Source organism: Lepisosteus platostomus, chromosome 6 (genome assembly GCF_059453375.1).
Source record: "Lepisosteus platostomus isolate fLepPlt1 chromosome 6, fLepPlt1.hap1, whole genome shotgun sequence".
Classification (NCBI taxonomy): Eukaryota; Metazoa; Chordata; class Actinopteri; order Semionotiformes; family Lepisosteidae; genus Lepisosteus; species Lepisosteus platostomus.
This window is the reverse complement of record NC_142616.1, coordinates 59,327,466-59,350,856: the sequence shown is the minus strand read 5'-3', so window position 1 is coordinate 59,350,856 and position 23,391 is coordinate 59,327,466. Positions and strand designations below refer to the sequence as shown.

Here is a 23,391-nt window from a genome sequence, read left to right as displayed (position 1 = left end):
ACTATTATGTTACAATTATAGGTAATGTATTCAATACAGACTTTACACTGAAAAGCATCATGAACATTGTCAGGTCTAGCCTGTTTTTACAATATTCACAATTTAGATCTGTATTAAATGATCAAAGTGGTTTTGTTTTCTGTAGACTGTACTGTATATGTAATCTATATTTAAAAAGATACTTCTCTGTGAATTTGTTAGCACTTAGAGCTTGCTCACAGTGCTGTTGCTTGGAACAGCAAACACCCTTGTGCTTCAAAAGCTAAAACTCTAGATCGATACACCTGAAAAGAGCTTGAAAAAGATTTTTGTCATTTATCAGAATGCATTAAGCCCTAATGAATAAGGGAAAATGTGATACATGGCAAAACAGGAGTAACTTTACAGGGGTATCTGTACAGCAGAAACGTGCTGGAAGGAAGTAGGAACCAATTACTAATTTACAGTGATTATATCTGATAAAATATCTGAAGAAATGTCTGATGTAATATTTTCGAGAGGTTCACAGAATTGGAAAAGAGATTAAGAAAATAGTTTATGGCGTGCATTTATCTATGAAGAGTAAACTTTATATTGTGTGCATCTTTAGATAGGCTTCTACTTAATGGAATAATATGTATTATATCTATTATCCACAGAAAATACTGATACCAAAAGAAAAACAAAGAAATCATATTAGAATGATCAGATTAAAGAACGTAATACAATATGTTCAGTCATTCCTGATGTCAAAAACATACAAATAAGTGACAGATTTTTTTTTAAAGAACAGTTTCTTCAATTGACATTTTTACTACTGCCAAATCTATTAGATTGGTATGCATTTCATCATATGATTCTTTCATATGACATGAATGCTGACAATTTTAAAAACTACCGAAGCAAAAAAGCAAGCAAAGTCAGGATTTCTTCTGGGAGCCAGCTAATCTAGAAGTTGATAGCTGTCTGGTCCCATTGCTTCCTCACTTTCTACACTAGCACTGCAATGAGGAAGACACATTGGCTTTTAAATATCACTTTCACACATTTAATTCCCCTACAGATACTGGTATAACTCTTCAGGTGTAAATGGAAGGGAATATGGGGGAAGGGAGCCAAACTGTTTTTGGTCATTTACCTCATGATGAAGTGCCTTTCCTCGTCATACTGTATGTGACCATTTCAATGATAAGCACAAACTATCTTTACTGTATATCTCTACAGGAGAATATTTCTGTAGGATGCATTTTTGAAAATCACACCTGCCAGCTTCTTTTAAGGTTATCAAATTCCAGTCTTTTTCTGTCCCCTGAGATAGTTGTGTGTCCTTCCTGCTGCTAGATTGAGCACTTATTTCTAAATGAATTTGAAATAACACGATAACAAGACAGTGGAAGGAAATAGCAAGGGATTTCCAATGACTTATCCTCCTTTAACAGGATTCAGAACTTCTACTGCTTCAGCACATTTTCCTTTCAGTTACTTACTCATTACATATTTACTAACTTTTTATTTTAATTAAATTCATATAAAGGTATCACTCAGAATTAAATAGGAAATAACAATATATTTTTGGATTACAGTATGTTAAATGAAATACAAGTGTGTATATCTGGTGCAACAGAAAGGAGCTTTGTGAAGTAAAAAATCCAAATATTTTAATTTAATTGTGGTTGATGAAGGTTAAATTAAATATCGGTCGCTCTGATAAGGATTCCTGTTATGGTGCTTTTTTCACTGCTGGTCAATAGAACTATTTTTCTTAGTCTCTTGTCTCTTTAAAAAAGCAGCGGTGTTGCCATGGTTGCAGACAGGAAGTTGTGCACAGAAGGAAGCTTTGGTATATTCTCTCGCTCTCAGGATGAATAATATAATTGTGCTGTTTAAAGAAAAATATATTTAGACAAAACCCTTCCGTAATTTTTGTATATTGGTAAAATCCCAGTCAAACGGAATATTATGTAAGTATATTAATTTAATATTAGCGGTTTGAAAACAACACCGTGCATTTTGTGCATCAGTGTGTCATTTCTATGCAAACTATACGTTTTATAGTCTTGGTTTTATACCTTGATACCAATCTGCTAATTGTGCTAGCTATGCAGTAAAGACATCGTGCTCTGCAGAGACCGAAAGGAAAGGCTAGAGTATAGTAAATATAATGTTTTAATGTGTCCCCTCGTGCTTAAATATTTAATATGAATATAAACAAGAGTGAACAATAATCAGTATATAAGGAACACCTTACCACTCCTCTATTGTATGTGTAGAACTGCAGTAGTCGTAGTGACGTTAACGCTGCTTCCAAGACTACTCCTAGTTGATGAGCATAAAGACGTCGCCAGTTTTACAAGAAGATATAAAGGCAAAATATTGGGAAGGGATTGGGGAGTTTGAGGCACGCACCTGTATATAATGACCCATTAAAACTTTTACAGTCTGTGAGTTGTGCTTTTTATGTGGACTTTATGGTTTCTCCAGGTTTTAAAGGTGGTTAAGCTACAGTATGCTCCTTTCCCATCTTACCGTCCTGTGCCAAGAGCTTTTATTTAGAGCATGTGAGAGATCACGATGGATGTGCTTGCCAGAAAGAGCCGTATTTCTTGTGACCTGTGACTTTATGGGTCATTGGAGCTGTAGAGCTGGAACCACAGATATGGATTAAGGTTATGCCCATTCTTTTCCCATGGGCTCCAACCTGGTTTGGAATGTAAGCTTCTTGCCACCAGGATTAGAGCAAGTTCTCCATTGTTTGGAGGTGTGGCAGATACTGTAATACGCCTTTTGGCTTATTTTCAGCTGAAGTGCAATCAGTTTCTTTATCGGAGCTCATTTCAATACTGGGAATATAAAATCCACATAGTTCCATATAAATATTAGTATTTGTTGTTTAACAGATAGTCCATCATGGTTAGATAAAGGGTAAAGCAGGTATTTCAGACTTCCTGGAGGGACTGCAACCATTTTTTCCACCCAAGCTCTTATACTTATATAGCTCATATACTTATCTGAGGTGTTTATGTAGGTACACACGATGAAGTGAATGTCCTCAACTATAAAAATCATATGGTGACTCAATTCCTCATTTCTCCAGCCTGTGTTGTGGAGCTACTGGTGCATAATGGCAGCCAGACCTTTTAGCAAGGTGGGCCCTCTCCTGTGTAAATCACAATTGGATGAATAGCAATATAAAAAAGGAAAAAAAAACAATAATTTCTGTTATTAGCAGAAATTCTAGTGTAATGTTTGTGATTAATTTAACAGTTAAATATATTCTGCTACTCATGAGAATGACACAAATAGATGTTTTCTTCCCAGAACCACAAAGCAGAAGAGAAAACAGCATTATCCAATAGCCTAGTCCTTTGAATTGGCCTCTCATTTCAAAGATTCATTTTGTACTGTATGTATTAGGCTCTGCGCAGCATTAGTTTTGGCAATAAACATGTTTTTTTTTGTAAGCTACAGTATATTATGAAAATGCACCTCAAATGTATGAGATATCTATAATGTGTATTATAAATTGTAAATGGTGTTTAACATTGCTGTATTCCTTTCACATGTTCCTTCCCTAGGCCAGCAGAAGCAATTTTACAGTGATGATCTAAAATGTTATTAATGTTATTTAATTAATCATTAATCCCGGGAGACCTGCATTTTGTAATATGAAAAGTATCCTTTTACCTTCATTGAAGTACAAAGAGGAATAAATTATGTTAATGATGAGAAACACTTGACAGTGAATGCATTTGTTTTGATTAGTAAATTTTGTTTGAAGATTCTGATCAATGTGAATTAAAGATTGTTTAATGGCAAGCTTGGTTTCTTTACACCCAAATTAAGCTGTATTAATAACAAAGTTGTTCTAAGAGTAGAAAACACTAGTAGAGGCTTTGGATAAATTGCTGATGCTCATACAAAAGAGAGATAGATAAGAACTTTAAAATGGTTTGATTTCATGACAGAAGGATGTTTCGCTCATCTAGCTCAATTCGTTTCTAGTTATGAAGTGATCTGAGAATTTCATTTAATCGTTTCTTGAAAGAAGCCAGGGCATCAGCTTTGACAACATAGTTGAATTCTGTCGTCTGCTCCAGATTCCAGCATCCCTTTTGTCATCACATGTCTGCTGTTATTACTTTTTAAATACAATTGTACGGTAAAATAAAGTGTATCCTGTGATCTGTATTGTTTATAATATAACATAATTGAGTGGTGGTGTGGAGTGGTTAAGGAAGAACTTCTGACTGGGTTGTAGGTTGAAATCCCTTACTGTAGTTTCCATTTGTGTCTTCTGATTTGTGTACAGTACATTGTTGGTTCTGAAGATGTCCAATGGGTGAACTTTTGTCAAATTCTTCAGAAGAGAAATTTGAATATGTTACTCAGGTTAATGTATTCTGTATTCAAGATACAAAGATGTATTTGTTTTAGTGTATCAGATAATTTATTTTTAACCCAGGAATGTATTTGGCTGCTTGTTATTGCACTGATTCAAGGGGCACATGATCTTTTCTTGTTATAATGGTGTCCAGAATTGTGCACACTATTTTAAATATAATGCCCAAACCTTATAAATGCATTACACATTTTCTTCTTCATTCCTTTTATCCCTTGATTTAAGTTCTACAATTCTAACTATATTCTAACAATCTGTTATGGTTTTTATTGCTTCCTCACATTTTCAAGTAGGTAAATGGTGTCAACATACAGTAAACACCTGTCCCACTATAGGAACGTTTAGATAACATTGACTAAGACACTGATATGTTGGTAACAAAATGTCAGTGTCCACTCAAACCAAAAGCATTATAGTCGAATAATAGTAAAATTGCTTTATCTGGGGGGAATTCAAAGCAAAGTCTCAACCAAGGAGCACAGTTATAAACCAAATTTAAAATACAGATGTTCAATGAATTGGATAATCCATGCTGTAGAATTTATTATCCGGTTTACTTATTAAGGATTATAATTTACAGTAGGTATAGAATCTGGTGGTCTCTGCTTGTTCAGGACCTAGAGTGAATATCCTTGCCTTCATTTAAAGCGCATGTATTCAACAAGTCTAATTCAGGAGACTTCCTAACTGAAGACAGTTTCTAAGCTAATAATGAAAACTTGGTTTAATGAACAGTGCAGACAAACATCAAAGCATGGAAACATATAATGCATATACTGTACAGTAAATGCTGTGTTATTGTACAGTAGTGGTGTTTGGGAATGCTGCTCCCCACTGTATTTTTTAATTTTGTATTTGTTGAAAGTAAAAGCAGAAGAAAACCAAGGCAAGCTTTACATATATAGTTTTGTACACCCGATTTCAAAACGTTTAAACTACCAAATTCTTTTCTGTTTGATGAATGTCTGTTTTAACTATAAAATAGATGCAAATCTAAAATATATAAACCAGTGTGCTCAATCCTGTTGCTTTCTACTATCTGAAAGTTTCTCACAATACTTCATGAAAATATGAAAAGTACTGTATTTAATATGTATTTGTGGACAATGCTGATAACAGAAGTATATTGAAGTTGTCCTCATCAAAACCCCTGATCTTTTTCATAGTAGCTTCTTCATGCTTCATGTTTTCAACATAATATTTATAGTTTGTGCCTGCCAAATACATATATAGTTATAATCTACACTTTTAATCATTAAATGTCATTTGTCAAGTTCACTACAGCAAGTGTTTGTTTTCATTTTTATATCTCCTTTACCATTTCTGCAAAGTTTGCTAATCCTCTCATTTTGGTGTCATCTGGAATATGGGATTTGGGCTTGTTTATTAACTATACCAGAATCTAGATAATTGATGTCAATTAGGAAGAGCAGTGGTCCCAATACAGTTCTGTGTGTTATTGCACTAATTACATTAGTCTAGTTTGAGCATTCACTCTTAACTATACTCCCTGTTGCTTATCCATTGAACTGTTCTTAATTTCAAGGCATGCATTACCTTGAAAGCCTACTGACTGGCTGCAAGTTAAAAAATAGTTTTATGAAGAAATGTATCAAAGCTAACAGAAAATCTAAATACTTCCTATTACGTCTGTATCCTCACCTGCAACTGCGTTTTCAAAGAACACCATTAGCTTATGTACAGTAAATCAATTTTGACTATTACCTTGGATTATAATGCCACATACAGTACATGATCCTCTTTAGTTATAATTATCATTCTTTAACTTTACATTCAGTAGAAGTAAGAGTTATTGGTGATATATTGCTGGTTTTGTTTCTATTTTTTAGGATGGATGCTACTCCAATTTTCCAGTCAGTGAGTATTACTCCTGTCTTCAGTGACTGTTTGAAGAGTTTTGTTAATATTTTATGAATTACATCTTTTGTTTCCTTTAGTATAGTTAGTAGAAAACTAGAGCCCTAGAAAGTTGCTTTACAGTATATTAACTGCTTCTTGTACCTTTAATATGCTTGTCATGTCTGTTGTATTTTTATTATGCTTATACTGTTTAATATCAAACGTTGTCTCTGCTTAGATACAGAATATTGTCAGTTTCATCCTTCATAAAACTAATATTTAATCTCGGGATTATGTCAGTGTTTTCTTTTTTGGAAGCCTAACTGCAGAGTGGAAATCACCATTAAGTGGACCCAGGTGTTAAGATCGACCTGAAACATAAACAATAAAATGATATTTTCTTCCATTTCTTTTGATTTTCTCTTATTTGTTATCATTTAACTATGAATATATATATACAAAATCTATACATTTATATTTAATTTTGTGCTTTAATTCTTCTTTGAAGAGATTTTTAAAAATGAGTGAGCACACAGTAGAATGCACTGTGAAACGACCAGTGGCCCTGCAGATGGGAGATGTGAAGACCGACATGTCCAGGCCAGGGATCTTTGTTATAGACGTCACATTTCCACAGGGTCAGACTGTCAATGTAAGTTGAAGAAATTAAGCATTTGATGCAGGGATGGAAGCTGTGATTGTTTGGCGCCTTTCACTTTTTCAACCAAGTGACCTGGCTTTAGTAATAATACTGGCCCAGTTGGTCAAAAGCAGCACTTAATTTAGATTAAAAGAAACTGTAAATAGAATAAGATCCTAGAGAATCAGATGCATTCAGTTGGCATTTAATGGTCTTGGCTGAACTTGATGAGAATTTAATAATGAGATGTGATATAAAAAGCCTTTGAGGTAAAGGCGTAGCCACATTGTAGTCCTTTGAACTTAGACATGGTACCAGTAGCTGAGACCTATTGTCACAAGTTCAGTCAGACCATGCCAAGAATTGTTTATGAACCAGTGTTAACCTAAGTCTAAAATCCATGCAAAAGGCTTAAAGTCTGTTTGACAAAATGGTTGTATGTGGTTGTGTGCTTTAGTGCTCTTTGTGCAACCCACAGTATAGCTGAAGTTTCATTCATTTCATACTGTATCTCCCAATTCAGATGTACAGTACTTGCTGTCTCATTGTCAGTACTCTTTTGTAGATTTTATGGTCTAAGGAAGAATCAGTCTACTGCAGTTTTAACCAATCATTAAATAAAACACAGAAGCATTTAAACATTTCAAAATACATTAATAAAACATTAGTGTACTTCAGTTGCAGTTGTAGGCTTACAGTTTCAGGGTGAAAGTCTTCTGAGGAGTTAAGAATGTATTATCGAAATTCCATTAAAGCTTATTTGTGAATAAAACATGCTGTATGCCCAAACTGAGAAATTATGATCATCCTTTGGTTTAATGTTGGTCTTTTACATGCAAGGCTCTGGAATATGACCTGAAGGATATTGGAAATTGTATTGCATGTGCTTTTGCTTGAAAATGTACTGTAGTTGTACCTGCCTGCTACAGCATAACTTCTCACCACCTGCTTTTTATTTCTATACATTTTGATTTGCTTACAGCATCATATTTATTTATTATGATGGTGAAAATGAATATTCCCCAACATTATATTTTTACATTTTTTGTATGAATAACCAATGATTCAAAGTGTGCAAATACAAATGTGGTATGATCCGTTTCCTTCAAAACTCAACAGAAGGCCTAGGATTTAACATTGGGTTTACCCCATCCAGTTCAGCCATTCCATGAGTGCTTGAAAACACCACAACACATGTAATAACTGCCAGGTTTTGAAGATGCAGTGTTCAGTTCAGACATATAGTTTAACTCTAACATACACTCAGTAGCCTCTGGTTCTTTTTATAGAATGTTGTACCAGATATCCTCTTTGTACCCAGTGGAAGCATGAAGCACGCTATTAACTGAAAATATAAATAGAATGTACACCAGACCTGCTCTTGTTTTTCAATGATATTTTTTTTTATTTCTCAGATACAAGAAATTTCTTTTAAGAACTATTACACTGCCTTTCTAACGGTGCGCCTCCAGAGACAGGACCCTGAATCTCCAGAGAATGCTCTGAAGTGGATTACTGGCCTGAAAGACTGCTGCCTTATGCCCAATCCACACACTGAGAGAGGATCCCAGGATTACTTCTCTATCTATAGACAGCAGGTGAGTCCAGGGAAAGCACAGCTTTCACCAAGTTATTTCTAATAAGACAAAACCCACTGCTTACTATACATTTAGTGTATCAGTTGAAGAACAATACATTTGCAGTCTGTGTTGATATCTTGCATCTGAGCTTATGTATTATATGCTTATATGACTCATTACAGCTGTCTTAAGTATTGTATATATCCAGCAATGGTTTGAATTGTGTGAGAACTACTGCACTCAACCTGTTTTTCACTTATTCTTTTTTGGATGATCTACTTAATAGGATACCTTGACAGCTAAGACTAGTCTGCTTGTTCTTTCACCATAACTATAAATTCTAAATTCATCAAAAGTAATATGGTCTGTATTTACAGTTGAATGTCCCAGAGGTATATTGAATTGCTTTCAGGGTTGTACAGTAGAACTGGTCACCAGATTGGCCTCAGTGTAATTCTCAAGTCAGCTGAAACACGTTTATTTTTAAGCAGACCTGAATTAACCCTTGCCAATCTTATCACAAAACTGAACATTTGAACTAATGGTTGCTGTTTAAAACACATTTAGTTGAATCTCGTTGCATCCATTCAGATCACTTGGTTGTTTTCTAGGGATTTTGTTTCTAAAGCTTTCAGTTATTTGATGTATTTCACACATTATTAGTCAAACTTCACCCAAAAAGCACATTGGTGACTTTTAAAAATTGTCTTAAAAATTATACTTATCATAATTATAATTATACTACAATTTTTTCTTTAGAATGTTAATTTTCTGTACCATTTTGGTACAGCTACCACAGATGAACCTATATTCTTCATACATTTAGCAGAGCGGTAAGTTTATTCCCGCTTTTCACCACAGAAATCAGCACAATTAGACAGCAAGGTTTAGCTGAAGTCTTTCAAGATGCTAAGAGTCCCTTAGTTAAAAAGTTTAAACAATAATTATGTAACAGATTGTATTTCAGGGTGATATGGCCAGCAGCCATATCACCCTGCAACTCACAACTGGCAACCCACTGAAGCTAAGCAGGTGTGAGCCTGGTCAGTACCTGGATGGGAGACCTCTTGGGAAAAACTAAGGTTGCTGCTGGAAGAGGTGTTAGTGGGGCCAGCGGGGGGCGCTCACCCTGCGGTCCATGTGGGTCCTAATGCCCCAGTATAGTAACGGGGACACTATACTGTAAACAGGCGCCGTCCTTCGGATGAGACGTAAAACCGAGGTCCTGACTCTCTGTGGTCATTAAAAATCCCAGGGCTTCTCGAAAAGAGTAGGGGTGTAACCCCGGTGTCCTGGCCAAATTTCCAATTGGCCCTTACCAATCCTAATAATCCCCATCTATGAATTGGCTACATTACTCTGCTCTCCTCCCCACTGATAGCTGATGTGTGGTGAGCATTCTGGCATCCAGGTGGATGCTGCACATTGGTGGTGGTGGAGGGGAGTCCCCATTACCTGTAAAGCGCTTTGAGTGGAGTGTCCAGAAAAGCGCTATATAAGTGTAAGCAATTATTATTATTGTTATTATTTCCTGTTTTTTTAAAACAAGTGAAATTTTGATAATTTACATATGATATTTCAAAAATATATCAAAAGGTTTTTCAGCTCCTTGTTGGATTCCTGAAAGCTTGTAGTGATGCCAGTAAGAGATGTGCCACTTCATATCTATCAGTAACTTTCCTGAATTGCACTTTGGGGCTTGTAGCGTAAAAAAAGATAAATTACTTTCACATAAGGACCTAAGATATTCCATAAAGGTGAGTCATAACTAGATATTGCAAAGTGAGTGGAATATAATAAAAAAGTACTTATTCCAACTTGAAAAAAATTATGCTGTTTTTTAAACCCTAACCCTTTTGCATAGAAGTCGTATTTGCATAACTGTATTGTTTTAAGAACTCTTATGTTATGCAATGCAATTTTAAGGCACTCCTGGTTTAAAGTAATCTGTTTATAAACTGCAATCATGCAGCTTGTTGTTGGCAGTCCTTTTCTAAAGCAACATTGCATACAGAATTTTATGATGGTGCTGTCACCTTATCATTAGGATGCACAGTTCATAATTCCCATGCTTTTTGCGTACTTAAATTAGTGCTTCACATTTCTCTTCCCTTTTGAAAGAAATTTGCCTGTCATGATATCAGCACCTATTTCTGGGTAAATTTGTGTATCCATCACTCCAACCGACAACGTTTGATCGAGGTGGATCTGATTCATGACAAAAAAATACAGCTTTACCAGAATAGACAATTAATATAACATACTATGCTGCTTCACTTTTGGCACTGTGTTGTCATAACATGCCTTTTTAAAATATTCTTTAGAGTGGTGGACGATGTTGTTGACCATAGTCTATATGGAACAGAAACAGGCAGGCTACAGTATATATACTGTATATACACAGTATATATGTTCATTATATGCTTAGAAAAATTATGGAATTGTGCATTGTCAACTAATTACAGATCTTTTTTTTTCTTAAAAAGGTACAAAAAGCTTTGGTGTCAAGGTTAGAGCAAAAATTCCATTTGTCAAGGGCATTGTCAGAATAGGTTTTTGCATCAGCCCATCACTGAGCATGCAGCATTCACATTAACTTGGTAAAATAAATAAATGGAAGTCTGAGCTCCTGAATATTGGTAATGTCAAGTCATATCTGAAGAAAATCTTGATGTGACAACAGAAACACAGAGTGGATGTTAGCAATGATAAATATTTGATAGTATTCAAAACCAGCAATGGCCTCATGTTGTCTGGCCTAAATACCGTTAGTGCCTTGTCTCTCAGTGACCTGAGAGAAAACCATTCTTCATTTAGGTAGGTCCCTTCAAGGGCATGGCATGCGTTCAGGTTATTTGCCAGTTCTTACCAACAGATTGGTGATAATTTTCCATAGTGGATTGACTATATTATACTGTGAATGTTGTTGTTGGGGTGGGATATTTTAAGTTGCTAAATTAAGTTCAGTTTAGGTGTCACGTTAGTTCTTCTGAGGAAGATACTGTATATTTTTCAGACTAAACCCAAACACATTTTATAATGAATGTGTAAACTATGGTAATACAGAGCTATAATACTTGTGCTCAACTATCCTATGTTTGCAGATGCTTATTGAACCGGATGATGTGACCTCAGTGCGTCTCATCTTGAGGCAGCCCTCTTCATCATGGCTAACCTTCACTCTGGAAGAAATTAAAATCTTTGAATGTGTAAACGAGGTAGGTGACCTGGACACATTTAATTCTTACATACAGTACAAATGCCAGAAGTGTTACAGTTGCACAAAAAATGTTATAAATATATATCATCTGTGTTCAGATTTTGAATTATGAATGCTAGACTGGCTCTAAAAGTAGATGAAATTTGCAAATAATGCACATATAAATGTAATTCTAAAAAATAATGTTGACTGATACAAAATTGAAAAAATACATTGCACACATAAAAACAATATTGAGTCAACTAAATTCTCAAGTGCAGTATCCCACCATAAATCTTGAAGATATAGATGTATATTTTAGAGATAAATAATTGATATGAAAAAGCTGCAGTATATTTTGCAGCAACCCAAATACCTTTGCATAACACTATTTGAGATTCACTTAGCATTAATTAAAATCTACAAATGTGACTTTAGGAATGAAGTCCTTATTATCATTTGAATGTTTACCAAACTTTTTAATGGCTTATTTCGACAACAGCCTGCTCACAAACATATAACTTCAATTTTACCTGTATTTGCCTGTGATTTATCATAGCATAATTGTTTTTAATCTTTTTTACAAAGGTTTGCAAATTTGTTCATTATGGTTTGGGCTACTTCTCTTTCACATTTAAAAATGTATTAGGTATATCACAGTAAATGACCTTTATTACAGTTGGTCTTAAAAAGGTCACAAAATCAATCCAAAGACATACAGTATGGTACTAGTAGGTTAATTCACTTTTGGGAACAATTGTCCCCTATGTGAGGGTGTGTGTTTGTGTGTGTGCCCTCCGATGTTCAGTAGGCACCTCATCCATGGTGTCCCCCATACTAGATAAAGCCATTAGAAAATGGATGATACTGAGGAGTTTTTGGCAGAGCATGATGTTCCAGTTGACAGCCAAGTTCAATCCAAAGGTGTTAATTCAGTGCTAATTTGGTGCTGTATGAAGTGACAACACTGGCCGGTGATGCTGCACACAGGAGCATGTGTGTACTGTAGTATTTAATAAAGGTGTGTGAAAATGGATGTCATTTACAAAAAGCGACTATGACTGGAGTTGGAACAATGCCATTAACCTAGCGACTGACTGCTAAGAGGACTTCACCCAGTGCTGCCTGTCTGTTCGAAACAGTTTTGCAAGCCTTATGACAAGAGATGAATTCTACACACTCAGATGCCACAGCCTGGCATGTACCTGTAGTTTTCCTACACCAAACTTTTGTTTCTTTGTCAGCCTGGACACACCAGCATAATTACATTTTGCATAATGAATTCTGCACCCTAATATACAGTATGCAAATATACTATATATACTGTACACTTGCTGTTTCTATGGGGGAGGATAATGTTGAAAACGATGTATTCTAAACATTGTGGAAATCATTAATTGTGCGTGTACTGTATGTAAGAATTGTATTTTTAAATTGATTAATAAATGTCAAAACTTTATTTTAGTATTGAAATAATATTGAAAAAATACAGCCAAGCTCATCATAACTACAGCATGCCTTTATTGAAGGAAAAATATTCAATTATCAAGGTTTAAATTATTGTTTTTGGTTTGTTTTTCACTGGATACTAATAGAAATAATTTATTTTTTAACAGGATTCAAAAAAGAACTTTCCATCATGGTTTTCAAACCTTTCACCTGTTGACCAATCTCCAGATTTGCAAGAAGTAAGTTCTTTACAATTTATAAGAGTAATGTGTATACATTTTTTATTACACATACCTGTATTATATATACAGTATATATCTTTTCCACTTTGTGTAAGAGTGCTTTGTTAAAGAATCCAGCCATGTGTATTCCATGTTATCTGAGCACTATTTAAAGTTTCTCAGTTAAAGTTTCAAATTTAACAATAATTTGAAGTATAACATTAAGATTTTTTTTCTTGTTTGAAAATAAAATACTTGTAAAATCAATAAAATAGCAGTAAATGCTTTTATCCCTTCACAAATTTCAGTGTTTAAAGAACTGAAGCTTCCTCAGTATTTGGGTTTTGAGAAGAGACAATAAATATAAAAGATCTCCAATTTAAACTGGGTCATTAGCCAGGTCCTGAATTCACTTCTGATGGATTATCCTGTAACACTTCTTAATTAAGTAATAATTAAGTTTAAATTGGTATTTTATGTTTATCCTTGGCTCTCAGGTACTGCAGTCAGAACAAATCAAGTCTAAGTGCTGTAAATGTTCTACATTCACCCATCATAAAATTCTTAAATAGAGGACATTTATCCCAAAGTTTTGCATTTTTATTTCACTGTTACCCTTAATGTCTTTTTTGCTAAATGTCATAGTTTGGCTTGAAAAAATAGGCATGCACCATTATAATGTTCACATTAAATTGGTTATCCTGATAGTTATATTATTCTTTAATGTGCAGTTGTATTGCCTTCTTTTTTTTCTAACACTACTATGGAAATAGGTGGCCTTGACAAGCACATCTAAATAACACAAGCTAAAAAAAAGTCACATTTCAAGTTGTCTTGAATTTGTTTGTAGACTATCATAAAAAAAACTTTCCAGTAAACATAAACTCTAACACTGGGAGATTCTCAATGTCCGTGCTGCTATAAATGTTCTATATTTCATGCATATAGTAGGTTTATAAGAAAGCATAAAGATAAACCATGCAATTTCAATGGCTCATGTGAAAAAGTTTCAAAATAATGGATACAAACCAGGGGCTACATATCCAAGCTGATGGTGCTATCTTCATCATGCTTGAATGTTAATTAATGGCGTTCTTACAAATGGGAATGCCTTCACTGTTGTTTGTGATCCATTATGTAGCCTGGCACATAGAAAATTAATTTGTTCATATATTGTATAGCTCTCGCAGATAGTCCTAGAAAATAGATCATGTGCAATTTTTGTGATCTTCATTATTTTAAATCATTTACTGTTGATAATAATTGAATATTCATTACTATGCATAAGCCCACCCATTTATAGGTTAGACTTAAAATAAATTTGTACGCTTAAATAACAGTTTATTATAGCGGTGTAACACAAGAAGATAAATATACCTTGAATTTAAGACAGACAGTAGATTGTATTATTTGTAATGTCTTAATGTTGGCACAGTGGAGTTTTTGATAATACATTCTCTTAATATTAATCCTAGTGAAGAATTCAATAAATCACAAATAGAAACAGGCAATTTCCCAGACATTAAACTCAGCAGGCTATGGTAATAGTCTGTCTGCAGATGGCACTGAACAACTCATTCCTCTTAATAGATGGAATAAAATCAATAAGATCTTAAATCTCTTAACATGCAAAAGTTCAAATCTGTCTCTTGAAACATTTTTTCTATTATTTCCATATATGGTTGTATTGTATAACAGGTACATTCTTGCTGCATCTAATTCTGAAATCTATAACTTTGTTAACTTAACATTCCTTCCTACATACAGTAAGTTCCTGACTTCAGAGTAGATCTATTATTTTGATGCCACCTCTTGTAGAATCAAAGCCCTCTGAGCACTGTAAAAATGTAGGCCTTATTCATAGATATATATAGACTTGATGTGTTGTTTGCTTTCTGTTTTTCTTATAGTATATTTCTTAATAGAATTCTGCATGGATATGATAATCACATTTAAAACATTTTCAAGGATGCAGTAGTGGGGCTGGTCTTGTTGTAGTGTTTGTACAGCAGCTTTGTTTCTGTCTATGTAACTTTCATTGATCTTAGTCAGGTGTTAGCTTGTAGCTGAGGTTTCGTACAGTAGGATCCTTGTCTAAGCATCTCAAATGAATTAAACAATAGATTACTTGTGAACCACATGGTGTTTATTACACCGCTAATCTGAAATATAAATATCCAAATCTGGTTATCTTTGAAATTTCGATAATGGGCAAGTAAATCCATTCTAATTGGACAACCTGCTTAGAGAAGCTCACTTTGGCACTTGGTATTATTATTGCAGGGTTACCAGACAATATTTTGGCTGGCCTTGTACTTTATGTCCCTTGCACAGGATGCAAAACATTGCCAGACACTTCTTGTGCAGCTCTAATGCGAGGGAAATAAATATGTGTGCTGTATATATAAAAAGGCCAATCTCATTACAGAACAAAATGAATTATGCTTCTGAAGAAGCAATTAGTTCAAGACATTTTTTAAAGTCTGTTCTCAAATTCCACTACAAGATCCACCTGCAGGAATTGTAAGGTTTACTTAAGTAACACCATCAGGAAATCACACATTGCAGTAATACACCAGTCTTGGCCAGGGCCCCACAAATGATGTTGCATTGGCACAGTATCCTAGGATTTAATTGTTTGAAAGCAAAATGTCTCTCACTGAAGCTGAAAATAATCTGAAACACTGCAGTGGATATTTGCAGTTTAATGAAAACTATTAATATTGAAAAATTGACAGTGGTGAAAGGAAAGCTGTACAGAATTCACAGTTGGATGACAGTGCCCAAATTGCTATTGATCAGTTCCAAGTTTCTGACAGTGTTCATAACCGTACCAAAGAGAGTGTTAGGGACAACTGGGGAGTCTTTCTCAGATTTTCTTCATAAGCACCTCCTGTGAGCCTGATGTGAAAGAATGAGGATAGAACAAGTGTTACCATTAGATCCTCTGAAATCCAAATTAACCTTGAGCTGAATATGTGAATTTATAAAACCAGTTAAGGCTTTTTTGGATACATTTACCTTGATGCACCTTCATTTTAGAATTATTCAAATAGGAAAATTATTTTTATTGTAATATGTTGTAAAGGGTTGAAATCATTGCTATTTGGTAAGTAGCTATATGGAAATGTGAAACAAAGAACATTTTTGATCTCTTCCTGGGCCTATCTGGTACCTAGTGTTTTACATTATGTTCAAAGAAACACAGATAAGAAATGTTGCACTGCAGCATTGGATGTGGATATTTGTTAATGTATTTTGAATGTGCAATATACTGATTAACAATTTAGTGCAATTCTCCCAATGAAGAAAAAGAAGAATGCTGTAAGGGCAGGTGTTGCCAGTGGTTCTTATCTGAATGTTTTGTATTGTACAGTGCTGTTTATTGTAGTTCTTTAAATGTTACTATAAAATCCATCTTTAATCAAAATTAGTCCATACATTTCTAAAAAAAGGGGTTTACATCCACAGTTTCTATGTATTGTTTAGATGAATTGATGCATGTAATAGAAAAAGAAATAGGTAAATAAGAATTAGTGCACAGGTTCATTAGCTCAGTGAATGAGGAACTGTAAGTATAACCAAGTGCTAAAGTAATAGGTTACCAAGGTAACTAATCAAAGAGCCAATCACCACAAAAAAAGTTTGTGAGGCCCTCTACTATATAAAGGTAAGAAACTTAGTCAACTTGTTCTTATCCATACAGATTAGTGTAACACACCATGCCACGATCTAAAGAGACCTCAGACTACCTCTGGAAGAGTGTTGTACAGTAAGTGGTCATCAGTCTAGAGAGAGATATAAAACCATAGTAAAACATTTTGGAATTCATCAGTCTACTGTAAGACAAAGAGTATACAAGACAGTTTAAGACCATGGTGGCTCTATCTAGATGTAGATGTCCTTCAAAATTATTCTCACAGAGGAACAAGAAAACTCATACATGATGTCCAAAAAAAAAAAAACAGAACCACATCCAAGAATCTCCAGGCCTCTCTTGCTGCATTTGATGTCTATGTTCTTACCTCAACAATATAACACAATCTGAATAACAGTTGCATTCATGGAAGGGTTAGCCAGGAGAAAACCTTTGCTCCCAGTAAAGATCCTATATAGTATAGGAAATGTTTGGTTGCTGATGAAGCTGCTAAAGGATGCAAAACCACTTATTGTATAACATTGCACATGGGGGTCATTGACTTTCTGTTAAATAAATAGGTTTTATTGAATAAATAAACAGTAAATATTGTGTTATTGTGTCAAATATTTAATCTTCATTAAATATTTTGCATTTCAGATAAAAGATATATGAAAGATGAAGGGGTGCATTTACTTTCCAGCACCACTGTATAGCCCACATGACCCGAGCACTACAAAAATGGGCTTTGAACATTTGTATGGAAGACAAGAGACAGAAAAAAATGGCTTTTAAGTACACATATAAAATATGATTAAAGCTAAGTGAATTTACAATCATCTTGTTTAAAGTTCAGGAGAGGGAGACTCTGAAAAGTTTCTTGCCAGCAAAACATGGTTTGATAACATTAAAAAGAGTTACAGTACACATAAACGTGAAATTAGCAGAGGAGGCAGCATCCAAGTTTCCTGCTGAACTGAAGAAGCTGATTGATGAAAAGGGCTATTTGAAAGGGCTTCAACCCTGTAGGAACTGGGCTTTTTTTTTTGGAGGCATATGCCTAGTCAGTAAGAATATTAAAAAGAAATCTTTATTCTATCATTTTTTACCATTTATTTTTAGGATATGACATTGATAGTGTGTTGTTGTTTTGTTGATATCTATTGCATTTCACTTTATTCTGGTGTATTTGTGTTAACTTAATGGAGTTAAGTTAATCATTTGTGACTTCAGTTCCCCTAACCCTATGTTTCCCGGCAGTCTTATGTTTAACATCCAAGAATCTTTCTGCTGTTTTCAAGAACATAAACCTTGTGGTGGGCAAAGTATTGCTGTATAGCATGTACAGTACTACATTTAGTGCAGAGCTGTCTTATGATGTTACATCGGAGGCCTGGATACTGTAGTGTCAGAGTGCCCTCTGCTGCTTGTGTATACATCAAATTCTTCTAAAATAATAACATCTGTTATCCTCTTAACACTTTGACGACTGTTCCACCATTAGATCACTTTCCTGTTATATTTTAGTTATAATTTAATTATTCCCTATGACTTTAATGGAAATTCAGAATAATTTAATTAAGAGTTCAACCAATGATATGCTCATATCATTTGTAGTGAAGTATTTAAGATGTTTTGTTCTGGATCCTTGGTTTGGTGGATAACTACAGGTAGAATTGTTGTTGCAAGACAATTATAAATACATTTTGATCTGTCTCATAAAAATTAAGTTAATATTATGCAGAGTCTTGAATCCAATTTGTAGAATGGACACAGAGAGTCATGTTGAACTACTTTGCATGTAACTATAAATAATTATTCCAGAATTTATTCAATTTAATGTTAAGGCACTCCATATACAGTATGCATTTACCCCTTATGCATTGAGCATACTGTATATAATTAAGTACTATTTGATTCAAAAGCATCCATTGTGTGATCTTAAATAAGCAAAGAATAGCTTTAACAGTTTAGTTATTTCTTTATTTGATAAAATACATGTATTAATCATTGTATCCAGACACTGTATGTTGTATATGTTATGATATGATCTACATTATTTGTGGATTGTTAGTATGTTATATACAATGAACACAATTAATGTGTATTATTTCTTTATTTGTTATCAAGGGAATACCTGATCCCAAAAAAGTGTCATCCAGTATCCAGCAAATGTGGGCCTTAACAGAAGTAATGCAGACCAATCAGACCGCTGCACGCATAGGCCGCTTTGATGTGAGTTAATTACAGATGTTTACCATCTTCCCATTTTATTTACTGTATGTACTTTGAACTTGTAGCTGCTAAACTGCTAAGCTAATACACCATCTTACGTTGGTAAATGTGCTTTTCTTCATACTATATAGAAGAGAACATCATGATGCTAAATAATGGTCTTGATGATACACATTTGAAAACACTTTATGGTAGGCATTTTTTAAAGGTTATTGAATCTCGGGAATAGCGATAAAAAACTTGAAACTTGAACTTTAAAAGTTTAAGCTGTTTATATCAGAACAGTTTTATCTTTGCATACCTCTTTAATTTTGCTTCGCCAACATCATTTACATAATTTAAGTGCACATTTTGGGTTTATTTTGTTGAATCATTCTGACTAGTACAGTACCTTGGGACAGAATGCAAAGCAATGATGAATGTACATTATAGGAGAGGTGCAATTTAAATTTAAATTTAAATGCTTATACAAATGGGTTATATATGATGATTAAAAGAATTAGTATACTGTTTATGTGTTTTTAAAACTGGTTTTGCCTTTTTGTTTTTTTTCTTAAAGGTGGATGGCTGCTATGAGATCAACCTGCTTTCATACACATAACCTGGAAATTCATGAAAGAGAACAATTTGCAAACACAGAAGCTGTATCCTGTGGTTAAAACTGCCCTAGAGGGGGAGAGTTTGATGGATTCTAATTCTGCTTTTTGTATACTGTATAAAGTCAAAGTTAGCTTGCTCTTAAAACAACGCCATTATCTTCTATTGCTTATACTGTATACTATATGTAAAAAGGTAGAATTAGAGGTCCCTTTAGACAGTTCTGCTTCGCTCTGCATTGTGATATGGCAAGAGCTATTAATATTCATTCTCTTAATTCATATATTTGTAGTGTTTCTCCTTCAGTTAGACATTTGCTAATTGAATGTTTTGTCGCATTTGCATTGTGGAACTTGCATATCAACAGAAATGCTTGCTCACCAGGCAGGGCTTAAATTGTGAGTCCTAGAGTAATTGGATGTCTTAAATTGTGGTTTCGCTTACTAGATTTTTTGTTCCTTTGACTGAATGTTAATGTAAAAATGTAAAAATAAATTATTCCTTCATAGAGATGTATGCAAGAAGTAAATAAATTAAATCTGCTGGCTGTTTTATCAGATACATTGTCTGTAAAATGCTTTTTCCGGCAAAATAATTGCTCCTAGAAATAGATGTAAAGATACCAATAGGATACTGAAAAGGTCATGAGGCAATGTAGGCTGTAAACTGTGGACCGGGAAGGAGCATGTTCATTTCCATATTATGCCATATAATCAGCTCATGGGGGAGCCCTCCTTTATTCTGTGGTACAGTTGTTCTTTAAGGTAAGGTTATGGCTAGGGGCAGAAAGGGGTGGAAGGCAGTAATAGTGCTGGCAAAGTACATACTGTACATTTAATTTCAACTGTTCAACTTCAGGCTTCTTGTTTTTTTGCAGTTGTGACTTATTTTCATGCACATATCAAGCAGTATGGATTTCAGCAAATAGAACATGTGCTTCAACCCTTTTGATATTAATATGATCAAATTAGAAGAGTACAAAATGTTTTATCTTTGTGATTCAACAGTTGGCATTGTTGTAACCTTTTTTTTCCAATTACTGAATTGAAATTCAATTCAATTAATTTCAATAATTACTTATATTTGAAGAAGGGGGCAAAGGAAAGCACACTATAAATTAGATGCAGTCATTCAATTTCAAAGTAATTCTTGGAGTCAAAAGTTTGCCAAAGGAATGGAAACTTTTATTGTGGAAGTATGCCAGAAAACAGATGTAGAAAAGGAATTGATACATTCTATTGTATTCCAGACCCACAAATTAGCTAAGTGAAATATGCTGTGTACCATCTGGCCTTGGGACCTAGGTGAATAACATATAGGAAAGCAGTCTTAATACTATGTTATTTATTCCTGAAAACCATTTGGCAGTCTGACCACAACCAATAAGAAAATATAGATGTAATTGCTAATTTCACATTCACAAAAGAAAAAGGTAATACAAAGCTTTCTGACCCTTCAGGCAAGAAAACGGGCATCATGGAGCAGAAGCAAATACCAAAATACAGAGGCAAGGGCACTAAGGGTTATACCAGACAAGGTTATGGTAATAATTATGAGAAATTTAGATTAGAAGAGATAGAATGCAAGAATCTGCAGTAACTGAAATTGTGCCAGCTGGAATCTCAGAATCAGGATTGCAGACCAAACAACATTAAAAAATTGTGGGTATGTGTCAAGCCAAAACTGTTTCAATTAAACAAAACTATGAAGTTGGATTTGGTCACACGTAAGCTCTTTGACAATCTCAGTTCTTAACACTACTGTACTCGGTTTTGATTATTTAGATATCACAATATCAGTGACAAACTTGCACTTACAAGAATTAAAATGTTCAAAGCTACATTTAGACTACTTTTTTGCTGTTTGCTTTAAGATTCTTTTCCAAGACTCCAAACAGTGAAAACTTAAAAATGATACAATACTGCCATCTAGACAAAACAATGTAATTTAACTAGTTAGAAAATCAGATCCTGAGTTATGTTTTAACTGTAATCACAATCACAATTTTACTGAGCAGCTCTAATCCTTGTTGTCAGTAGGGTTGTCTACTTTTAATTTCACTTCTAATCTTAATTACATAATATGACCAATTATTTGAATATGTTTTTAAATTTTAATCAGATGGCAATTGAAACGTACCCCCAAACCTTCAGAGCTCTAGCCTTTGAGGCTTGGAATTGCCCATACTGTACATGTTCTAGAGAATGTAATCATCTTCGTTACAATCATCCTCATTAAAGAGAAAACTGTAGTATGAACTCAGATCACACAGAGGTGTGTATGGCCATGCACTATAATATTAATTTATACAATATTAATCATAAGGACTGTTTAACAAGGTGCATTAACCTTTTTCACTTTATTCTCTTAGTATTACTAAAAAAATCTAGAAGTTAACAAAGCACCCTTTGCTTTGTTACCCTGCTTCTCTGTCTTGTCACATAATTATATTGAAGAGGAGAGCCAGATATTTAGAAAAGTAGGACACACGTTTTTTTTTCTTTTATATCAGCAAGGCAGTTGAACTAATTTATACATGGTCTCATGAAACTGTAATATTGGTATCTGGTAAGAGCATACATTCTGTTGTTTCTGTTTGGGTTCTATTTATCAAGCTGCTTCTTTATGGGAATATCTGCTTAAATAATATGTACAGTATGCATGCATAGATACATTTTGGTTGCTTTTCTGTCCAGAAGTGTTTTAGCTTATGTACGCAGCCGTCATCTAGACAAATTGTTAAATTTGTTAGGACTAACAAAAGGCCAGTTCCCTATCATTTATGCAATTCTTTGGTATCATGATTTTCAATGACTAGTTCTATTAAAATAAAAGCAAAATCCGGGGACACAGGCCTTGTGATAATACATCAGTCTTTAATAATGTTTCCACAGTGTTCAGTAATAGCTGTGTATTTTATAATGGAAGTCACTTATTGTAACATCAACTTGTACTGTAAACACTAATGAAATTCAACTCGAGTCTTAATCATTCTCACACAGTAAAAGGTAGAGTTTGTTGGATGACAAAAGATCTTCCTTTTTCCAATTTAGAGCTGACAGCACTTTCTAAATTGATTAATTGTGCAGGATTTCCAAAGTGAATTTTAGTCTCAAGAGCAATGAGCAGTTCATTACAAGAAGGAAGAAGAAGAAAAAAACTGTTCATTTACTCTGTCATAAAGCACTGTCAGACTAGTCAGAACCTATTTACAACACTAACCCTCATGGGATGAAAGAATTGGAGACAACTTTAGCATATTAAAAAGATTTGTGTAATGTTAAAATAAAGCACTCCAGGTTACCATAGAGAAATTACCAGTGGGAGATTCCTGAGCACAGCATTATCCATTCTGTTGTGTATTCCTTCATCATTGTGGACTTCCATTAAAATTCTTGTTTCATATTATAGGACTTGAGGTAAGTACAACTGATCAGTGCCTGCAGTCACAGCACTTCTTCTCAGATCACATGCTGAGATGCAAAGGAATACATCAATGAAATATAGTCCTGAAGGAAGCTGTTTGAATGGTCATGGCCAGTTTTCAAATATAAAAACCTGAGAGAATTCTTCTCTTATAATTATTGAATGTTAA

At 34.2% G+C, this 23,391-nt stretch overlaps 1 protein-coding gene and 1 long non-coding RNA gene across 3 annotated transcripts in view; one reads left to right on the top strand and one right to left on the bottom strand.

The window, feature by feature from the left end:
* Nucleotides 1-23,391, bottom strand: part of LOC148662017 (uncharacterized) — a 121,364-nt gene that overhangs the window by 52,516 nt on the left and 45,457 nt on the right. The window lies entirely within an intron of this gene.
* Nucleotides 1,792-20,355, top strand: nicn1 (nicolin 1). Its single transcript, XM_088636641.1, has 8 exons — nt 1,792-1,940; nt 6,229-6,256; nt 6,747-6,890; nt 8,294-8,476; nt 11,563-11,676; nt 13,274-13,345; nt 19,095-19,199; nt 19,759-20,355. Coding segments are annotated over exons 1-8 (690 nt in total). The 5' UTR covers nt 1,792-1,938; the 3' UTR covers nt 19,801-20,355.

What these genes read in the sequence shown, in the direction of transcription:
- nicn1 (XM_088636641.1), top strand. An exon ending in CTACTCCAATTTTCCAGTCA is followed by an intron (nt 6,257 to 6,746) that starts GTGAGTATTACT and finishes TCTTCTTTGAAG; the next exon opens with AGATTTTTAAAAATGAGTGA. An exon ending in CACGCATAGGCCGCTTTGAT is followed by an intron (nt 19,200 to 19,758) that starts GTGAGTTAATTA and finishes TTTTTCTTAAAG; the next exon opens with GTGGATGGCTGCTATGAGAT.